At 41.0% G+C, this 24,142-nt stretch overlaps 1 protein-coding gene across 1 annotated transcript in view; it reads left to right on the top strand.

Annotated features, from left to right (window-relative positions):
• Window positions 1-6,170: 6,170 nt before the first annotated feature.
• Window positions 6,171-24,142, top strand: part of LOC120053226 (transmembrane protein 266-like) — a 62,688-nt gene continuing 44,716 nt past the window's right edge. Inside the window, exons 1-2 of the mRNA XM_039000374.1 lie at window positions 6,171-6,184; window positions 8,372-8,566. Coding sequence (XP_038856302.1) covers window positions 6,171-6,184; window positions 8,372-8,566 — 209 coding nt within the window. The remainder of the gene's footprint in view (window positions 6,185-8,371; window positions 8,567-24,142) is intronic.

A 24,142-nucleotide genomic window follows, 5' to 3' on the forward strand; every position in this document is an offset into this window, starting at 1 on the left:
CTCATAATATTCAGGATGAAGATGGGGAAAATGCCCCCCCCCCCCCCCCCCCCCACACACACATGTAAGGCAAAGACGAGCATATAGATTTTTCATTACTTTAGTGATGACCTAAAATTTCAGATTTGACAAATACGCTGGCATATCAACGGCCCGCATCAATGGAGTCAGGGGCGGTGGTTGAAACTTTGGCTTGTATTCAAGTCAATGATTTGGCACGTTGGTCCGGCTTGTATTCAAGTCAATGATTTGGCACGTTGGTCCGGCTTGTATTCAGGTCAATGATTTGGCACGTTGGTATGGCTTGTATTCAGTCAATGATTTGGCACGTTGGTCCGGCTTGTATTCAGGTCAATGATTTGGCACGTTGGTCCGGCTTGTATTCAGGTCAATGATTTGGCACGTTGGTCCGGCTTGTATTCAAGTCAATGATTTGGCGCGTTGGTCCGGCTTGTATTTAAGTCAATGATTTGGCACGTTGGTCCGGCTTGTATTTAAGTCAATGATTTGGCACGTTGGTCCGGCTTGTATTTAAGTCAATCATTTGGCACGTTGGTCCGGCTTGTATTTAAGTCAATGATTTGGCACGTTGGTCCGGCTTGTATTCAAGTCAATGATTTGGCACGTTGGTCCGGCTTTCCTGATGGTATCAGCGCACTGAATTTCTTTGCATTGAGGAACAAGCAACCAGGCTTACATGCTTATTGGGTGAGAGTGTGACAGGGTTGTAGACAGCAGAAACAGTGTGGTGGTGAGCGATCAGAATGACAATGATATGGATGCCCTCTACATAACATGACGCAATGCTGAAGCAGAACTTTGTAATCCTATGAAGTGACTGAAATGGATGGCTTCATTTTACAGTGAGAGCACGAAAATAATCAATACTGTATGAGCAAATGGGAGTTATTGGTTTATTCACAAAATGTGGTTCATGAGAAAGTATTTGTTCAGAAGAGGAATGTCAGAGGAGGTCATTGGGCAGTTATATTGAGTGCAGACAATAGGTAGAATTAGAATTTGGTGAATATTCTGAACAAAATAACACTGTATAATTACACTATTCCTATTTTAAAACACTTTCAATTAGGATTGCAGTTTTGATTCACCCCTTTCTTACACAAGATTGCATTAGTCTGCATTTCATTAGTGCTTCCAAATGAATAGCTGTATCTTTTTGGTGTGCAGAGTGTGTATTTCGACATGAAATTGAACTCTGCCTAAAAGGCCAGCATTCCGGAGTCGACTCTTCACTGTTGGCGTTGAGACTGGTGTTTTGCGGGTACTATTTAATGAAGCTGCCAGTTGAGGACTTGTGAGGTGTCTGTTTCTAAAACTAGACACTCTAATATACTTGTGCACCGGGGCCTCACACTCCTCTTTCTATTCTGGTTAGGGCCAGTTTGCACTATTCTGTGAAGGGAGGAGTACACAGCATTGTACTTCAGATCTTCAGTTTCTTGACAATTTCTCGCATGGAATTGCCTTCATTTTTCAGAACAAGAATAGAATAACGAGTTTCAGAAGAAAGTGCTTTGTTTCTGGCCATTGTGAGCCTGTAATCGAACCCACAAATGCTGATGCTCTAGATACTCAACTACTCTAAAAAAGGATAGTTTTATTGCTTCTTTAATTAGCACAACAGTTTTCAGCTGTGCTAACATAATTGCAAAAGGGTGTTCTAATGATCAATTAGCCTTTTAAAATAATATACTTGGATTAGCTAACACAACGTGCCATTGGAACACAGGAGTGATGGTTGCTGATAATGGGCCTCTGTACACCTATGTAGATATTCCATAAAAAAATCTGCCGTTTCCAACTACAATAGTCATTTACAACATTAACAATGTCTACACTGTATTTCTGATCAATTTGATGTTATTTTAATGTACAAAAAAATTTGCTTTTCTTTCAAAAACAAGGACATTTCTAAGTGACCCCAAACTTTTGAACGGTAGTGTAATTCAGTATTCAGTGATAGATTTAATGAAGTTTTATATTCTGTTGAGCTTTCAGTATTTGAGAGGATGAGGATGGATGCACGTTGAGCACCTCTCCTACAGCAGACTGCAGTCTACTGAACTAACTATCTGTTCCCAATAGGAAGGTCCTATACAGAGGACAAGGAATGTTTTTTTATGTACAAGAAATTGAGGGTACCTATTTATTCCCCTCATAGTTTATTTAATCTTGTCTTTGGTTTACTTTCTTGTAATATACACTACCAGTCAAACGTTTTAGAACACCTACTCATTCAAGTTTTATTTATATTTTTACTATTTTCTACATTGTAGAATAATAGTGAAGACATCAAAAGCATTAAAAAACACATATTGAATCATGTAGTAACCGGTCAATCAATACGGAGCATTTCAAGAACTTTGAAAGTTTCTTCAAGTGCAGTCGCATAAACCATCAAGCTGTGATGAAACTGGCTCTCATGAGGACCGCCACAGGAATGGAAGACCCAGAGTTACCTCTGCTGCAGAGGATAAGTTCATTAGAGTTACCAAATAAATGCTTCACAGAGTTCAAGTAACAGACACATCTCAACATCAACTGTTCAGAGGAGACTGTGTGAATCAGGCATTCATGGTTGAATTGCTGCAAAGAAACCACTACTAAAGGACACCAATAAGAAGAAGAGACTTGCTTGGGCCAAAAAACACGAGCAATGGACATTAGACCGGTGGAAATCCAAATGTGAGATTATTGGTTCCAACCGCCGTGTCTTTGTGATTATCTTTGCATGGTAGTTCCCACCGTAAAGCATTGAGGAGGTGTTATGGTGTGGGGGTGCTGTGCTGGTGACACTGTCTGTGATTTTTTAGAATTCAAGGCACACTTAACCAGCATGGCTACCACAGCATTCTGCTGCGATACACCATCCCATCTGGTTTGGATTTAGTGGGACTATCATTTTGTTTTTCAACAGGACAATGACCCAACACACCTCCAGGCTGTGTAAGGGCTATTTTACCTAGAAGGAGAGTGATGTAGTGCTGCATCAGATGACCTGGCATCCACAGTACCCCGGCCTCAACCCAATTGAGATGGTTTGGGTTGAGTTGGACCGCAGAGTGAAGGAAAAGCAGCCAACAAGTGCTCAGCATATCTGGGAACTCCTTCAAGACTGTTGGAAAAGCATTCCAGGTGAAGCTGGTTGAGAGAATGCCAAAAGTGTGCAAAGTTGTCATCAAGGCAAAGGGTGGCTATTTGAAGAATCTCAATTATACAATATATTTTGATTTGTTTAACCCTTTTTTGGTTACTACATGATTCCATAGTTTATGTCTTCACTATTATTCTACAATGCAGAAAATAGTAAAAATAAAGAAAACCCCTTGAATGAGTAGGTGTTCTAAAAGTTTTAATTTAATGTAATTTTTCATATTTGATCAACATTATAAGGCAAGTCCCTTCATGGTTATACTACACTGTAAGTCAGTATAGTATAAGTCCTTTTGTTTCTAGAGTAAATAGTTGCTCCAGATTCTGACATGAGACACAATTGTGATCAACTATATTAATAATTAAATTAGCCAATGCATTTGTGTAATTTATCATCCCTACTCTGAATCCATACTCTGAACCTTTCATATTTTCAAAATCTTTGTGCTTGACTTTTTTGTCTTGACAAGCTTTATTAAAATGTCCTCCTTCAGAGGGAATGAGTTGAACCTGGAAGCTTAAAGTCTCAGCAGGGTATTTATTTTTATATTTCTATTGGTCATCATGTGGGGATTTATGGCCCAGCGGTGTAGAAATACTGGGGGCAGAGCCATGGATGCCTTTTATTCTGGGGGAGTCAATCCTTGGCAGTGATTACATTCCAGAAGGAGAGGGTCCGACTCAAAAAGACAAAGCAACTATTAAAACCATTACAGAAAATACAGAATGTCCAAATTTAATTTGAATTGGAAGTACAATTTGACGAAAGTTGCAAAAAAGTACATGTATAATATTTGTTCCTGTATTACCTACATTATATCTGTCACGGGATACATACATATGCATTGTACTTTGTTCTTTAAACTAAGGTTATCTGGTCCCTGTGTACAGTGCTATTCACATGGTGTGACTGTGAGCAGCAGATCTCCCTCAGCATTGAGTGCCCTATGTTAACCTTTAAGCTTCCTTGTGGAGTTTGCTAATATTGCATGCCTTTGAAAATATTTCCAGCCTTTGGTGCGCTGGCTTCCCTTGCCTTGCCTGCCTGATGGAATGGAGTAGTATTCCAATGTGCAGCCAGCCACCCCCTCCCCAGGATGGCAACAAGCCACTGAAGCGGCTACTGTCTCTGCACATAATGGACCCTGGCCTCGTCTATGATTGTTTGGAAATGTGATTTTGATTCAGTGAACAGTTTGTGTCTGGCTATTGGCTATTGTTGAGCAAGTGAGGCGTGTGGGGGCATTCTTCCCTGAGCCAACCACATCCAGTGGCCACGTGTAAGTTACAGCATTATATCACAGATGGGGGGGGGGGGGGGGGGGGGGGGGGTCTGCTCTGTAGAGTGAACTACACTGAAATACAAAGATGTACAATAATGTATTTCTAGCAGTACTATTATACCACCTTTTCAGACACTGTGTCTGAAATTATTGTGGGTACCTATGCAGATAAGAAAGCAACCTTTGAAGTAAGCATGTACAGTATGTTAGGTAGAGATAGTCATAGGTCAGTGGAGAGCAGGGGATGTTTTCCTTTCCAGGGCTGACTACATTAACATTTCACAGGGAGGTGTGTCTCTGTCTGTTTTTCTGTCTGTCTCTTTGTCTGTCTGCACACACTGATCTGATGCTGACAAAGTGTGGTCCACTATTTAACCTCCACATATCACCAGGCTGTTAGTCCCCAACTATCTACAGGCACAATGTGTTTTGTTCTCTCTGGCTTGTAATCAATGCCCTCCTTCCTTGTTAAGCGCTGGGGTTATTGATGTCTTCAAATGGGCTGCTCAGGGCAGAGTCTTCTGTTCTTGGTTTAACCTCTCCTCATCTTTTACTGGCTGAGCTGGAGAGGGGATCAGGGTCCTACACACACTCGGGTTTTAGTGTGGAAAATTAAATAAGAGAAAATTAGATTGCTGTCCATACAAGCAAATGCATATTTCTGTCAAACAGAAAAGTACTGCCATTTCATGTTCTCACAAAACCCATTCCAGTTAGTTTGTAAAAGTAGTATTACGATTCCAGAAAGTAAATGTGCTTCAAATCTCTCAGATCTCACTAATCAAGGAAAACCAAGGCAGTTATAAATGTTATAAATGTTATTTTTCTGTTGTCCTTTTCATATTCACTGAGTGTACAAAACATTAGGAGCACCTTCCTAATATTGAGTTGCCCCCCCCTTTTGCTCTCAAAACAGCCTCAATTAGTCGGGGCATGGACTGCGAGGTGTCGAAAGCATTCCACAGGGATGCTGGCACATGTTGACCCCAATGCGTCTCACAGTTGTCAAGTTGGCTGGATGTCCTGAGGGTGGTGGACCATTCTTGATACACACAGGAAACTGTTGAGCGTGAAAAACCAAGCAGCGTTGCAGTTCTTGACACACTCAAACCGGTGCACCTGGCACCTACTACCATACCCAATTTAATGGCACTTAAATATTTTGTCTTGCTCTTTCACCCTCTGAATGGCACACATACGCAATCCATGTATCAATTGTCTACACCGATTGAAGTGGATTTAACAGGTGACCACCTGGATTCACCTGCTCAGGTTATGTCAGTCTATCACACAAGTTATACAATGTGAATAGGTACTTTGTTATAATGTAGTGCAGGTATTCCCAAACTGGGGGGTACGCCAAATAAAAATGTGATTTACATTAAGAAAAAAATATATAAAACATTTATTTTTATTTCTTCTTCATATTTTCAAACAGTACATTTATATTTTCCAATGGGGCTATACATTTGGGTGCGTTTTTTTTCTCGCCTGAGTTGCCTCGTTTCACTGCCAAAAATAAAATTAAACCATCTAGTGTTCAGCGAAATAACAACACATTGTCAAATACAGGTAGTCTAATCAAATAATTAACATCCAATCACATTAACCGTTACTCTCTCGCGGGAAACCTTCACTCTTGCGCAAACATTTAGAAGCAAAACATGACAATTTGAAAAATAAGCCACAGGAGTTTTTTGAGCGAGAATAAAGATGACTTTCGAGTGGTAAGACATGTGTAAAAGCAAAAGATACCATTAATAAGAAGGGGCTAGAAGCATCTTATATGGTGAGCTACCAAGTGGCCCCATACTATTGTGGAGGACTTAATTCTTCCTGCTGCCGCGGATATGGCTGGGACAAAAGGCCAAAAAAACTATACAGACAATGGCTTCATCAAACAACACTGTTTTCCGACGCATCAGTGACATGGCAGGAGATGTTTTGAAACAATTACTGCTTAACATTCAAGCCAGGGAATTATATGCATTACAGCTGGATGAGTCAACAGACGTGGCGGGCCTGGCACAGCTCCTGGTATATATCCGTTACGTTTATGGGGGGTCAATTAAGGAAGACATCCTCTTCTGTAAACCACTGGAAACCAGGACAACATGAGAGGATATTTTTAAAGTACTGGATAGCTTTGTGACATCAAATGGACTTTAGTGGTCAAGATGTGTTGGTATCTGTACTGATGGCGCAAAAGCCATGAGATGGAGACATAGTGGAGTGGTAACGCGCGTGCAAGCAGTTGCTCCCGACGACACTTGGGTACACTGCAGCATCGACCGAGAGGCTCTTGCTGCCAAGGGAATGCCTGACAGCTTGAAATACATTTTGGACACCACAGTGAAAATGGTTAACTTTGTTAAAGCAAGGTCCCTGAACTATCGTGTATTTTCTGCATTATGCAATGATATGGGCAGCGACCATGTAACGCTTTTACAACATGTATATCAAGGGGCAAAGTATTGTCACTTTTTTTTAAATTGAGAGACGAGCCTAAAGTTTTCTTTACTGACCATAATTTTCACTTGTCTGACCGCTTGCATGATGACGAGTTTCTCACACGACTGGCCTATCTGGGTGATGTTTTTTCTCGCCTGAATGATCTGAATCTAGGATTACAGTGACTCTCCACAACTATATTCAATGTGCGGGACGAAACTGAGGCTATGATTAAGAAGTTTGAGCTCTTTTCTGTCTGCATTAACAAGGACAACACACAGGTCTTTCCATCATTGTATGATTTTTTGTGTGCAAATGAACTCAAGCTTATGGACAATGTCAAATGTGATATAGCGAAGCACCTGAGTGAGATGGGTGCACAATTGCGCAGGTACTTTCCCGAAACGGACGACACAAACAACTGGATTCGTTATCCCTTTCATGCCCTGCCTTCAGTCCACTTACTGATATCTGAACAAGAGAGCCTGAGTGAAATTGCAACAAGCGGTTCTGTGAAAATTTAATTTAATCAGAAGCCACTGCCAGATTTATGGACAGGGCTGCACTCACGTACCTATGCGAGACTGGATTCTCGGCCCTCACGAGCATGAAAACTAAATACAGAGGCACAGACTGTGTGCGGAAAATGATTTAAGACTGAGACTCTCTCCAATACAACCCAACATTGCAGAGTTATGTGCATCCTTTCAAGCTCACCCTTCTCATTAACCTGTGGTGAGTTATTCACATTTTTTGATGAACAACTAAGGTTTTATATGTAAGATGGCTAAATAAAGAGCAAAATTATTGATTATTATTATATTATTATTTGTACCCTGGTCCTATAAGAGCTATTTGTTACTTCCCACGAGCCGGGTTGTGACAAACTCACACTCATTCTTATGTTTAATAAATGTATCGTATAGTGTGTGTGGCAGGCTTACAATGATGGCAAAAAACAACATTTGAGAGTTCAATGACCCTGGCGCTAGAGGAAAACGCAGCTGGAGGTTGAATGTTTGAAGGGGTACGGGGCTATAAAAAGTTGGGGAACCACTGCTGTAGTGTATAGCGATATGCTGACATTTACATTTAGATAATCAGGTTTCACTATCTCACTTGCTTATTCAGGTCAAGCTCTTCTTAAGAGAAAATACCATTGTTGTGGATTCACCATTTGATGAAGTACAGTTTGTGTAACCCATCATCTGTTTCCATTATGTAGGCTGTAATGTATTATTGTCCCTACATACCTGTATCTCTGAAAAATGGGTTCTAATAGATATTGTCCCTTGCCTTTTGTAACTATTTTGTTGATCAGTGAAAGACCAAACTCTGAAGTACTTTACCATTAGATTGTGAGAGAAGATTCATTTGTTTAGTTGAATGTGTGAGTCCTGGGCCCTCCACTACTACTACTACTAACAGAGTGTCCATGGTGTTACGTACGTTGTGTCCTCCAGGGCCCTTCCCCAGGCCCAGGCCAGAGCCTCAGAGCTGGAGGTGATCTCCCAGCAGGTGGAGGAGGACAACCAGTGTCAAAATCCGGTCCAGCTAGGCAGCTTTGCTTACAGAGACCTGCCTCTGGCCGCACTGGACATCTCCCTGGCCGGTTCCCAGCTCATCTCCAACCTGGACGAAGAGGACAACAGAGAGGGGTAGGTGGACACAGAGACCCGTCCCCTCTGTGTATCTGTGTAAGCCTAACCATCAGCCTGGACCTGGATTAGTCCAAGCTATGATCAGTCCATTTTTGTGTATAATGCAGTCATACTGTATATTAATCTTTGTTCTATGGCTTCTTTCTCAGGTGAGATCATTCTTACACAGCCATAGATACGTAACTGGAAAGACAGCTAACCTTCACATTTTGCCTTGGGTCAAAGAGAAAAATTTGCTGTTTTAAAGCTAATTTCCTGCTATACTACACATATTACTATGGGGGCCCCCAGAACCCTGTAGTCAAACTCCGTAGCCACAGTATGCACTACGATGCATTGCATACATTAGATAGATTAGAGGAGAGACTTGCGTGTGAGGATCTTGTACAGAGATAGAGTGTGCAGAACATTTGCTTAGGCATGCTAGGAATATGTTATACATGCTGCTGTAGCCTAGTGGTGAAGCAAAAATAGAATAAAGAAAATGTCACCATCTAAAACAAGCAATGTTTCTTGACTGAAAATGTGTCATTCCAGTCATCTGAATTGGTGCCTAATTATTCAATAGGCATTTGTTTGCCATGAAATATTCAACCAAAAGGATGCTATTACAGAGATTGTACCTAAAACATTTCCCCTGTGTTTTTGATAATTGTACAATTACAATAACTGACATAGAACTAAGCACAATCCATAACCTACCATGACATGCTAGTTCAGCTCATCATAATGATACCTGACATGCCATTGATTCACTCACATTCACCTTTCATTGTGGTGTAGGATAGTTTGAGGATACAGTATGTGTCTGTGAATACTTCAGTGTCATCCTTGCATTGTCAAGGTATTAACTGACATGCCAGTGAGCCTACACTATTCGTCTCAGTGACATAATTTCTCTGTTATAAAAAGATTCCTCCCTTCAACGTGCACTTTTGGCTCAAAACAAACAGTGTTGTTAGCGTCACATTGTTCCTGAAATGTCAGGCGCTGGTGGCTGTGTTGTTGGGTGTGTTGTCTCTACCCATAGGCCCTGCTCGTCCTGGTTGGGTGTTTCTCACATGGCCCTATCACTGCGCTGCAAGCTGAGTGTGTACAGGACATACCCCCTATTATTCTGCCAGTCCTCTCAGGATGCGTGACTCACAGGCCGTTGGGCGCTCTCGTCTGTGCAGAGAAAGTAGACAAACACCATGAGCTTAATTAGAGCATCCGCCCGCCACGTCATTCAATGCCTGCTTTGTCAGCTGACATCACCACACCCGGCTGGGACCTGGTCCGGCCCAGGGCTCTGTGGGAACCAAGGGGGGACAGATGGTCCCCAGTCCCACGCCACAGAGTGCAGGAGCTGGCAGCGCTGGCATCACTTTGGGCACTCTCAGGAGAACGTGTCCATGTGAAACTCTGTCACACCATGAGAAAGCACACAGCGATGTGGAAAAGTCATGGGATGCTAAGGTGCATCTCTAAGGGATTTTAGAAGTCTGACTTTTCTGGTAAAGTCTCTGGCTAAATAGCTATTTGTTTTGATGAAAGGGATTGGAATGAATTTCTTAATTGGAATGATATTTCCCTCCAAGCCTGGGAAATATTATTTAGCCCTGTAGCGCCATCATAATAATCAGAATAGGCGGTGGTGCCAGTGAAGCTGGAGATATGGCATGTTCATTCAACTTTTTAGATTGGAATTCCAGATTTCCAAACCACAGGCATTCCAAGGCCTACTCGTCATCGGAGTTTCACTGTGGGCTCATGTTTCCATCCGTTGGAAGCATTCGTGAAAACAGAGAAATATGCAGCCATATCTTTACTCTGTGAGTTATGTCTGTAGCATTAGAGGAATGACAGAGCTAAGTTGGTATTGCACATTGTCATTCATTAGAATCATTGAAATAGTCAGACACCCTAATGACTAACTGAGTGTACATTCTGATTATTTATAAAGAATTGTTATCCCTACCCTTACGCACATTATGTTCCTTAACATCCTCTCAACCTTGTCTTAATACATTTATAAGCAAGCTCTCCAATGTATAATGAAGTGCTTTCTCTAAATGTAGACCCTTATGTCATGGTCAATATTTGGCATGAACACCGTAACTGATTATGTAACGTTCAAAGTCACATTGGATTATTGTTTTCCTGATGCTGCCTCATTTTTGTTCTTAGATGTCCATATCAGATTAGCTTCTTAGTTCTACTAAACCAGACCTGACAGACATTCCAGAGAATAAATAAACGTTGTTTTAAAGCCGACACAAACAGACTGTAATTGGTCTACATGACTAAATATGGGTCTTCATATATGGGTCTTTCATCAAGTAATCAATAGCATACTATAACGTCGGTTGCTTAGCTGAATGGGTTTACCATCAGCCCTGGGTTTACCATCCATTTTCCAAGTAGATTTAACATCATCACATCGATTTTGGGGGGGTTGAAATGACATGGAAGCAATGTTGATTTAGTTTTTGCCCAGTGGGAAGGCTTAAAAGAGGACTTCCCTTTGTTGTGCTCTGTATAGCTGTGAAACAGAAGAGAGTCTTATAGTGCATGTGGTAGGTTTTGCATTGTAGCGAGCTGCTGCACATGGATCTCTATCAGCAGACGTGGGCGATTATGTAGGAGGTGGATGTTCTTGCGGACATCAGAGGGCACATGCAGTACTAGCAGATTCAGAGCAGTGATGAGCTCTGGATTTATTAATAGACTTCTTCATGGAGCTACCTTCTTGCCCAGAACATGCTAGAGACTACGGTGATGTGGCGTGTTGCTTTCCACTCTTATCACCTTATTCACCCCTTCTGATTGACCTGTCATATGCTTTTGTCATGTTATGACGTTCAGCTTCTGAAAATCCGCCAGCATCCTCACAGGGTTGTGGCATTTCAACCTTAATTGGAGCATAGAAAGACATCCAAGCCTTTCATTGGTTATAAGACATATTGTAAAAAGGGTTGTTTCAAACACTTTCTTACACACTTTAACAGTTTATGAGTGTAACCGGGCTATGTATAGTGTGATCTGTTGGTCAAGATGTGAAGCTGCAGCATTAAGGTGAATTAGAGTGACGTCCTCCTAGTGACCTTCCTTGTGGGTTGACCCTTCAGATCCAGACTTAGTTGAGTCCAGGTCCCTCCAGAGAACCTCCAGGCCTCTCAAGAGCTGTGCCAGGGGCCAGGGATCCTCTCTGAGCTGCCAACCCAGGGCCCACAGCCCTCACTCGGTATATCATCTGCCAGACCAGCCTCCAGCCCCAATCCACCAACAGCAGCAGGAACAGCAGCATATGCCACTGATCTCAACGGGGCCAATGTGTGAAGTGTGATGCGTTGCAGCAATGACAGATGGTTCATCTGGGTCAACCTGTCGCAGTGACTGTAGGAGAGAGAGAGAGGAGGGACCTTCACCCTGCCTGCTCCCATACTCCCATTAATTAACAAAGCTGCCCGCCAAAGATTAGTGGGAAATGGCTCCATTTGCCGAATGTGGGCTTGCCTCTGTCGTGTCTGTGACTATCATTAAATGTGAAGACTGTTATTTTATCAAATCAATTCTCTAGGTTTAAAAGTAATTATGTAAACATGAATTAACTTCTTTCGGATCAGTGAAGGTTGAATGTTTTCTAGTCTGGTGTGAATTTCTTCAGGAGTGGGTTTTATACACTTCAGAGAAAGGGCAGTCCATGACGCCGACGTAATGTCTATGCTCACGTGGGCGTGGCCATTGATTTGGTTAACTTTATATGAAAACCTATACTCTCATTTAGAAGGTTAGCATCACATCTTTTCACAAATAGTTTCATGTTTAATCACATACGTTTCACAATATTTAGATGCAAACCTGACAGCTGGGAAATGTACACTTTAAGAGATAGTTGTGTGTTTCCTGTCCTTCATGAGATCACAAATGGAACACACTTGTCATAACTGTCCCTTAAGTGTCCATGGACCATTTCCACATCCTCCAAAATATAAATATTGTTTAGTTCTCCCATTTTGGGGATTAGGAGTTTTGAACAAAATAAGTTATTTGTTCTGGTAGACTCTCTCAATACTGCATGGCAGTTTCTAAATAAAGGAAACACCAACATAAAGTGTCTTAATAGGGTGATGGGCCACCACGAGCCGCCAGAACAGCTTCAGTGCTCCTCTGAAACTCTATTGGAGTGATGCAACACCCATTCTTCCACAAGAAATTCCATAATTTGGGCTGTGGACACCATGAAATTGGGGAGAAAATAATATACACTGCCGTTCAAAAGAAGGCCAGCATCCCGGAGTTGCTTCATCACTGACGTTGAGACTGGTGTTTTATGGGTACAATTTAATGAAGCTGCCAGTTGCGGACTTGTGAGGCGTCTGTTTCTCAAACTAAACAATCTAATGTACTTGTCCTCTTGCTCAGTTGTGCACCGGGGCCTCCCACTCCTCTTTCTAGTCTGGTTAGAGCCGATTTGCGCTGTTCTGTGAAGGGAGTAATACACAGCGTTGTACGAGATCTTCAGTTTCTTGGCAATTTCTCGCATAGAATAGCTCAGACATTTCTCAGAACAAAAATAGACTGATGAATTTCAGAAGTTCTTTGTTTCTGCCATTTTGCTGATGCTCCAGATACTCAACTAGTCTAAAGGCCAGTTTTATTGTTTCTTTAATCAGAACAACAGTTTCCAGCTGTGCTAACATAATTGCAAAAGGGTTTTCTAATGATCAATTCGCATTTTATAATGCAAAACTTGGATTAGCTAACACAACGTGCCATTGGAACACAGGAGTGATGGTTGCTGATAATGGGCCTCTGTACACCTATGTAGATATTCCATAAAATATTAGCTGTGTCCAGCTACAATAGTCATTTACAACATTAACAATGTCTACACTGTATTTCTGATAAATGTTATGTTATTTTAATGTACAAAAAATTTGCTTTTCTTTCAAAAATAAGGACATTTCTACATGACCCTAAACTTTTGAACGCTTGTAAGATGGCGTTGGAGCAGAAGGCAAACATTTTACATGTCCCCAACCGATTGTGTTTTTTTATCTGCGTCATTTTGTACATAATGTTGCCGCTACCGTCTCTTATGACCGAAAATAACTTCTAGACATCAGGACTGCGATTACTGACCACTCACCGAGGGAGAGGATATACGGATCCCTCTGGAACAGGCCCCGACCTCCATGATCTGCGTGAAGAGGCGGAGAAAGAGAGGCCGGAGAGCGGGCTACCTTCTGAGAATTTGAAGGCGATCGAATCAACCCCCACTTCCCTCAATTCTGCTAGCAAACGTGCAATCTTTGGACAATAAAATTGACGAGTTACGGGGAAGATTAAACTAGCAACGGGACATTAAAAACTGTAACATCTTATGCTTCACGGAGTCATGGCTGAACGACGACAATATCAACATACATCTGGCTGCTTATACGGTGTACCGGAAGGATATAACAGCGGCTGGTAAGACAAGGGGCGGCAGACTATGTATTTTTGTAAATAACAGCTGGTGCACTATATCTAAGGAAGTCTTGAGGTATTGCTCGCCTGAGGTTGAGTATATCATAAGCTGTAGACCACACTACCTACCGAGAGTTCTCATCTGTATTCTTCGTAGCTGTTTACAAACCACCTCAGTCAGAGGTTGGCACTAAGATAGCATTGAATGAGCTGTATTCCGCCATAAGCAAACAAGTAAGCACTCACCCAGAGGCGGCGCTCCAAGTAGCCGTGGACTTTAATGCAGGGAAACTTAAATCAGTTTTAACAAATTTCTATCAGCATGTTAAATATGCAACCAGAGGGAAATTAACTCTGGACCACCTATACTCCACACAGAGACGCATACAATGCTCCCTCGCCCTCCATTTGGCAAATCTGGCCATAATTCCATCCTCCTGATTCCTGCTTACAAGCAAAAATTAAAGCAGGAAGCACCAGTGACTAGATCAATAAAAACATGGTCAGATGAAACATATGCTAAGCTACAGGACTGTTTTGCTAGCACAGACTGAAATATGTTCTGGGATTCCTCCAATGGCATTGAGGAGTACACCACATCTGTCATTGGCTTCATCAATAAGTGTATCGATGACGTTGTCCCCACAGTGACCGTACGTACATACCATGTCGTGGAAATATTCAATCAATAATATTTCTCAAATACCAGATCCTGTGAGTTCAAATAGACTTTATTACAAAGTAATATAAGCCGAGCTGGTTCATAACTCCCTTTCCAGCCTTGGCGCACACTTTTTATACAGGTTTCATCCTTACATCACACACATAGTAACTCCTCTTTATATTAATGATTCATCCCCTCTGGCATTTAGCCATCATTATCTTTTGCCTTGCACTAATTTTAGTTCGGTTTCACATTAGGGCATAGAAACATTAGGCCATAGCAATGGTACAAAAATAAACAGACATTCCCACTCTCAAGACAGGTGCATGTCTAATGGTGCCTAATGACCTAGACACAGAGTGCACTTATCCTGCTGACTACTTCAAAATGTATAATGGGCACACATGTACTAGAAAATTCTCAATAGGCGTATCCATAGCAACAGTAAATAATAGGCCATAGCAATGGTACAAAAATAAACAGACATGTCCACTCCCCAGACAGGTGCATGTCTAATGGTGTCTAATGACCTAGACACACATATAGAGGGCACTTATTTTACTCTAAGATGTCACACATGTACTGGAAAATTCCCAATATATCCCTCTGGGGCTTAATAAGTCCCAAACCTTAAAGTTTGTTGCAGTACAAGTGAAGTGGGAAGCACCTTCTATGTTGCTAAGGAGACAATCTGTCTCCCTTAAACCTTATCAACCTTTGCTTCATTTTCTCATTCATACTGGGGAGTCAGGACCAAACATCTCCTTTCACATATAGCTAGAAAGAAGTAAAAGACCCCTCAAGCCAATTGTCCTTTAACATACAGTGTAAAAGCATGTGTAACGACCGTCTGTTGAAGAAGGTGTGGACCAAAGCGCAGCGTGGGAAGTGTTCAATATTATTTATTAAAGAAACTGAAAACTGAGACAAAATGTAACACGAAACAGTTCTGTCTGGTGAAGACACAAAAACAGAAAACTACCCACAAAAACCACGTGGGAAAAAGCTACCTAAGTATGGTTCTCAATCAGAGACAACGATAGACAACTGCCTCTGATTGAGAACCACCCGGCCAAACAAAGAAATACAAAACATAGAAAATGAACATAGAATGCCCACCCAAATCACACCCTGACCAAACCAAAATAGAGACATAAAAAGCTCTCTCGTTCTCAATATGACACCTAAACATATTGATCTCCCTCACAAACAACTGTTTGGTCATAAGTGAAAAAACCTGTTAAAGAATCAAGGGCAAGGTACATGGACTCTTGTAACTGGAAAACCCTATGTCACATACATGTCTAGGCGAACAGATATTCAGAAGGTCTAACATCATTTATCATTCAGCAACTGTTACATTGAGTACATGGTTATATACTTTTAATATTGAGTCAATTTTTTGATTCTGGGGTAGTTTCTTCATTTTGGCTACCCCAGTTGGTAACAGAGGTCCAGATTTTCTGTCGCAACCCACTTTCTTGTGGTTTTACCATTGTCTTAGTTGGTGTACTAGTGGGAGGTGTTTTTACAATTTCTTCTAGGTTTGCCGCTGTTGCTGTCAAGGCCGTTCTACCGCTCTTCATCTGTCCTGGTTTCCACTGTCTGTTAGGAGGACCATGTGAGGGCAGAGAAGTCGATGGTAGGGAAGTCTCCTTCCCATTCTCCTGTCGTTGTTTCGCCGTCCCCCCTCGCCTTTGTCACGGATATCTGCCAGAGTAGGTATGTCATCAGGAGTAACAGGCATGTCCCTCCTCCCCATCCCTGGACTCTCTGGATCTTCAGGCGAGTGTATCTGTTGACTATTGGGAGTTGCGCCGTGGTCCTCTTCTTCTGTTTCCTCCAGGCTCCTGCCTGGTGTATTAGCATCCTCTCCTTCTGTTCCCTCCGGACTCCTGCCTGGAGTATCAGCATCTTTTCCTTTCCATTCCCTTCAGGCTCAATGGTCGTTCGCTCACCCTTGGCGCTTTGGTGCAGTGGTTTAGATGGTACCAGATGGTGCTTCCTTCCACCTGGATGGCTGTTCGTGTTGCTAGGACCACCTTGTAGGGACCCTCTCGCCTTGGCCTGCTCCACCTCCTCCAGAACACACAGATGCAGACCTGGTCCCCTGGGACCACCGGACGGGGAACCTCTGGTCCTGGTTCAGGTTTTTGCCTTCTTCTCGTAAGGTTTTCAAACTCTGAAACGTATGGCCTTTGTTCTATGATCACACCATACACAATCGTATTTCTATCTCTCATCACACAACATAATGACATTCGAGCTGAAGCTGGTGACCCTCCTTCACTTCAGCTGAGCTGCTTTTAGTTGCTCCACTTTCTCCTTCTGGTTTCTAAGAGAGTGATAGCATAAGACTTGCAAAGCAACGATAAGCACAAAACATAACAGTATTAACAATGTGATAAGCTATTCATCATTATATATGCATGAAAACCAAAGTCTGAGACCATGACAATCCCCACTCTCTCTTCACCTGACTCTATGCCTCCAGGATACTTTCCTGCTAGACTCTACAAAAATGAAGGCCCTAAAAAGCCTCCTCATGCTTTCGCCCAGTCTTCCCCTTTCTGGCCCCAGGTTCCGAGAGGTGTTCCCAAGCCATGTCATTTTCACTTTGTTCCGCATCTCCATTCATTGCCACTTGATAGGCACGTCACCTGGTAGGCAAGTGCGTATCCCTAATCAACTATACATCCTCTTGAGGTAACTCAGCACTGTATATGCTTTCACATCAATGCCTTCAAAATATTTAGAGTACAATTACACCAACATCTATCCTCTTTCATATGATGCATTAACCAATAAAGCAGCTAACCCAACCCAACTTTGATGTTAAAGTAGCTCCTAGACCAAACCCATCTGCATGTCTACAGTGGAATCTAGTCTCTCTTTTTAGTTCCGCTTCCTCTGTCATGGTGTCTTCAAGCGCACCCATTATGCCGCTGGACCTCACTTCTCGTGAGAACTATGCACCCACCGAGGAGAGACATGATGAATTTTACATCTGCAGGTGATGTAAGAGTACTGTGTGTGGACCAGGCCAACGCTGTCCCAATACCCACCGCCTGGTGTATCTTGATGTACACTCAATCTCCAGAATTCAGCCCGCTTCCTAGGTTATCTATGCTTTCACATGATACACAATGCAACGCATGGGAAATTTCCTGACAACATAGACCCTCCTCTTATGGCAAGATCACTAATTTGTTACATTTGAATAACAGCCCCCCTTACTCCAATTGGTCTCCCAGTTACCAGCTACCAAGCCATGTGGCAGGAGTCCTCAAACTGATTTCCCAACAATGCTACTAAAATAACCCCTGCTACTACTAGCATGGCCCATGCCTATAGTCTCCTTCAATTACGGTCCCTACAGCGACTGCCGTGAGAATAACTCCTGCATGTAAATCTGTCAAATGTTCGCCGGCTGTTAGAAATTGGGAAAGAGATTAATGAGTTGGAAGAATATCCAACCTAACAAAACTCTGAGTCACAGGTTTATTGAAAGTTTACCATAGTGTCTGAAATGCCACCACTATCTCTTCTACTCTCACCATGATCTGGGTATGTGTAATGTTCAATTTAACTTCATTAACTCCCAATATTGTGCACAGTTAGCTGTCCTTCCTCTCCTATGAGCTGTCTCCTGTAACAATATACAGTCTCTGGGCATTATACTCCTCTATCAGCACAACCTTAATTTATGAGCCCCCACAGATCTTTACTGCAGTCCCGTTCCATCCCACTTAACAGCCCTATGTAAACATTCTGTCTCAAACACCTCCTCCTGCTACAGATACATGTGCACATATATCATTCCATCTAACCCATAACACACTAGTCACTACTCCTCCTAATGCACTTCTTTAGTTATAAACATACAACATTCTCAAATCAATTAGTCAATATACATCAATCCCTCCTCTGGAACATTGATAACTCTGATGCTCCACAGAACCTAATATACATATTGACTTGAAAAGGAAAGAGAGAGAAAACATGTTTAATTACTTCACATCACTCATTGATGGGGCTTAAACCACAATTCTGATTACATGGTTAAACAAAAGAGAACAAAAAACTTAATGGTTAACCCAAGCTATCATCCAGTGAGTTCTCTAACAACCTCCCTGTCGGAGGACACTTAGAAATAAGGTTTCTGGAACCTCCCTCAGCCTAATAAATTTGAGCAGGGCCGTCACCCCTTACCATTTAAAAGCAACTCTCCCTCGCTGTATCCGAATCTTAACTACAACATTTTATAAATTATCCAACCCAAATTCAGAATGACAGTCCTTAGTGCTTACTTTGAGTCTATGACTGGAATTCCAGCTTCTTAACTGAGCACATCTCATTCCTGGTTAGAATGTACATTTGTAAATGGAACCTTTTATTGCTGTTAATAACTCTTCTCATTACAGCCCCCTTTGTCCCTGTTTTCCTGTTGCAAGTGGCCTGGTAATGAAAGATCAGTATCACAATGCATCCGTAGTCTATATTGTTCGCAGTGTGCAGACCCCCCCTGTCTTTCTCCTGGCACTTATCATTCCAGCGTGTCTTTTTCAGATATCGTTTACAGTTCATCTTCCCAACAGCACATGTAACTCTTGCCTGTCCCATTTGATGGCCCTTGATAATGTCCCAATTTAAATTTCCAAATAGACACATCCGAATCTTCCACATACACGAGTCTCTCACCTGAACCGTTCTCTCTTCACGCTCACTCCACACGCTCTCTCAGCACTCCTGCCCCGGTTTATGGCTCGGACTCAAATAGAAGTGTTTAAAGTCACTGTCGTATTGCATGCCTTTGTCGCTCTTTCTTCAGCCGGTTAGGGAGGGTTTTGAGGTTCACACACACTGTTTGTGGTCAAATTAATTCCTACCTTGCATTAAGACACGATCTGACTTCACCTTCCATGATAACCTCAAAAAAACTAAGATCAGAACAGTTTAGTTCAATTAATTTCTGTTTCAGGAAATCCAGACAAGCATTGACTATATGACAAATTATTCGGTAACCTTTTCTTAACATAATCTCTATGACAATTGTCAAAGAGCATAACAACATACTGTTACTACTAAAACCATTTTCAAAATCAGTTTATACTATCTTGTTTTACTGGCGATCTCTCGGAAGAGTTACCAGATCAGAAAGTTATCACCCTAACCTATCGCAGAAATCCCACACTCCATAAATCCCAATCTGGTTCAATTTGTATCGGGAAAAAAAATAACGATATATAAATCAGCAATTTACATATCACACTCCATTTGGAGTAACTGTCATCCCTTCTTAACATATATCTTTCCTTCTATATGCAGACTGACAAAGTACATTTGTAGATTTACCCAAAGACCAGGACCCCAGGAAACTGGTAATTTTCCCCTTCGAACACATGATTCAAAACAACATGTTGAATAAAATATAAACCAATTTGAATAACGAATCAACTTAGAACTACAACAGTCATGGTCCCACTCTTATTAGAGACTGGTGTTTCATATTCATTTTATAATTAAACTTCCTGTCATTTCTAGTGAGATGAATCAGGCCTCACCATTCAAATATTTCCTCTCCCTTTTCTTTCCCTGACCTTCCGAAACCATTGAAACACCTTTCAAAGCATTTTCATCCTTCTGCATACCCAATTTAAAACTGAATTGAAAAAAAACCATCCAAAATAAATCCCACAGTATCAACACCACTAACGCATATTCATAACCGGTAAATTGTGTGTGTGTGTGTGTGTGTGGTAAACCATATGGCAAAAACAAACAAAAATGTCCAGGCCTTATTTAATTTGGTAACTCCTCTTTAACACCGAATCTGGATAACTATATACAGTTGAAGTTGGAAGTTTACATACACTTATGTTGGAGTCATTAAAACTCGTTTTTCAACCACTCCACAAATTTCTTGTTAACAAACTATAGTTTTGTCAAGTCGGTTAGGACATCTACTTTGTGCATGACACAAGTAATTTTTCCAACATTTGTTGACAGATTATTTCACTTATAATTCACTGTATCACATTCCAGTGGGTCAGAAGTTTACATACACTAAGTTGACTGTGCATTTAAACAGCTTGGAAAATTCCAGAAAATTATGTCATGCTTTAGAAGCTTCTGATCGGCTAATTGACATCATTTGAGTCAATTGGAGGTGTACCTGTGGATGTATTTCAAGGCCTACCTTCAAACTCAGTGCCTCTTTGCTTCACATCATGGGAAAATCAAAAGAAATCAGCCAAGACCTCAGAAAATAAATTGTAGACCGCCACAAGTCTGGTTAGTCCTTGGGAGCAATTTCTAAACGCCTGAAGGTACCACGTTCATCTGTACAAACAATAGTTTGCAAGTATAAACACCATGGGACAACACAGCCGTCATACCGCTCAGGAAGGAAACGTGTTCTGTCTCCTAGAGATGAACGTAATAAAAACTGAAATAAATCATTCTCTCTACTATTATTCTGACATTTCACATTCTTAAAATAAAGTGGTGATCCTAACTGACCTAAGACAGGGAATTTTTACTCTGATTAAATGTCAGGAATTGTGAAAAACTGAGTTTAAATGTATTTGGCCAAGGGGTATGTAAACTTCTGACTTCAACTGTACCTATCAAACTGCTGAATTTCACTAACTGCTCTCCCTAACTGCTCTCCCAGTTTCAAACTGCTCCCAGTTTATCAAACATAGCCTCAGGAAACATTTCAAAGAGAGATAATGAAAATCCCTCCTCTTCTGGAAAATAAAGTGTACATTGTTAGCATTCTCTATGCTACATCTTAATCAGCTATCCCAAAGTATTATATATAAACCAAACATGATAATGGTAAATCCACTGTCCTTACTCCAATCATCAATACTTTTTCCTGTCGCAAATGTAGTCAGTTTCTCATCTTAAGGAATCAGTGATATTTGATCCCAGGCATCTAATAAAAAGTTGTTTGAGACATGGTCTCCTATGTCTCCCTTAATTAACATACATAGTGTATTGTACTTCCATCAGTCCTGGAAGCAAGAATCCTACTCAAAACACATCAGATAATACAGTGTTCCATTAAGTGGATTCGACCCCATCTAAAATAAACAATCCCAGAACCCCTTTCCGGTAACCCTATCAGTTTAACCTGTTGCATTAACTTAGTAAAATACAAAACTGTTTAACACATGTAGAACCTTCAAAAAGTTGGAGCTGTCTCATCAGCTTAACAGTCAATACTTATTTCATTCTACTTATTACTGGACACTGTTCCACGTAATGGAAACAGATTAGAATACATTAACTTCCTGCTCAAATTCACTGGTGTTACCTAACTATAAAACCAAGCAACAATAATCAGAAACTGTCAAAGAATGTTTCTCATACCTCTACTTCAAATGTCCCAATGCCTGCTCGCTTTCAACCGCAGTGACTCTTTTTTACAATCTCAAGGCTCAATCCCTCTACTCATTATTTAACCTTGTATTGAAACCTCAGCTTTTCAAATTACTAAAATATTGCATCATTAGAGTGCTATAAAAAACACTAATAACATATTACTATTCACATACTGTCAACACTCTACGTTTACATCAATCCTCCTTATCAATATGACTATATTTGTATCACTAACCACTGCTTCACACTCATTAAACATCTATTTGTTAGGATTAACCTGTAATGCGCCAAATGTAGAAAATACATCAGCCAAGTCTTAATCAATCCAAACAATTCAAATTTGAAATTCTGACTTTCCAATTGACTAACTCTCATTTGTTACCTTCACCAGTCTACATCTCTTCCCTTAAACTCAGAAAGCTCTCTACAATCTCAACCATACTCTACCTCTGTCTTTCTGCTAACGTTTATGTTACCAGGTGAATTTTTTTTAATTTTTATTATAGTCAAAACAAACATAACTTTTACTTTTCACAGGGAGGCCACTTTAATTACTCTTATCTCTTCTTCCCTTTCGTCAATTCAATAAATCGATTTTAGAATAAAACAAAATGAAGTCTCACAAATTTCAACTACTAGGGTTTTCTTCTTGAGTCGCATGGTTCTCGAAGCTCCCAAATATGTTCTCTTGTTTTCGCCAGTTGTACTTTACCATAGCTATAATTCCTTGTGACCCTGCTCTACCACATAACGTGTCCAGGTTTGGCATATGAGTTTCTTCGTCTTTTTACGCCAACAGCAAATACACTACCTTACATATTGTATCAACACAGAACCCCCAAATCTACACCCTTTAGTGATTGTTTGAATGTGGCGTGATACAAAGTTTGACTATTTTTAAACATCATTCGTGCTCTCGCCCATATATACTGCCCATTTTAATATGTTGCCTAATATCCACTGTTCTTGATTATCACACGGATTACTGCTCTGCTAAGCAGGGTTGATCTAAACTCTGATTCATAATGCATAATTATTTTCTTGCCACAAGGCAGTCAAGCACTCAAGCTAACTGGCTGAAGTTGGCTAGCTAATTTAGCTAACGCTACTTCCAGTCACAACCAAGAGAATACATCTTCACTCTCCATTCTACTCAACTCGCAGAGCTGGTTAGGCTCTTTACTTGTTTGTTTAAAACGTTGGTGACTAACTGCTGCTGGCAATAATTCAAATTACGTTATTTCCCTGACGTTTAATGACATCGGCCATATTCAACCCGGCATTGAGCATTCGTAAATTCTTCAGTTATTCTGCACTTTGGTACATCCAAAACAGTGCTTTGAAATTCAAACAAAATAGCCTGAGCAACTTTACCAACTACCCCATTTTACAATATCCATACTCAAATAATGCGGTTAGTGCAATTACGCTGATAGAACGCTAACTTCAATACGCTGATATATTGAGCTTTTGATTCTGGTTTTATGTGATTGTGCCAAGTCATAATTGCCTCCCTGAATTCTTTATTTGATTTGAATTCTCCGTTAGCAGGGAAATGTTGCTCAATATTATCCAGTTTGCTCAATTCTTTCCATATTCGAGCCAAATTGGTAGAATTCTCGTGCGCTTCTTTCAGCGACTCCATGGTTTAAAAAAAATTCTCTAGCTTCATATTACAGAGAAAAACGGGGCCGTTTGTCGACATATGAATAGTTATTATTCCCAAACCTCTCCCTACTGTGTCTAGGGTGTTATAGATTTCTTCACTCCCATCTATATTTCACACCTTCTATTAACTATTTTCCAAGCCTCTCCCTATTTTCCTGTGATAATCGTATTTATTCTTTGCTCCCTAGTTTTGTTTTATTGTGCTATTCACTTTATTAAAACCACTTTCTTTCTCTTGTTCTTAGATTTCTCCCTACTATTCCAGGGCTAAATCTTTCTAACGGTCTGTTTAAGCCCTGGATGGCTTGACCACACTCTATTCCCTCCTATTTATATCCACATTATTTTTCTTTCTCTGATTATTGTACTCGGTCTATTGGTTATTGCCCGTCTCT

This window comes from Salvelinus namaycush, chromosome 9 (assembly GCF_016432855.1).
Source record: "Salvelinus namaycush isolate Seneca chromosome 9, SaNama_1.0, whole genome shotgun sequence".
NCBI lineage: Eukaryota > Metazoa > Chordata > Actinopteri > Salmoniformes > Salmonidae > Salvelinus > Salvelinus namaycush.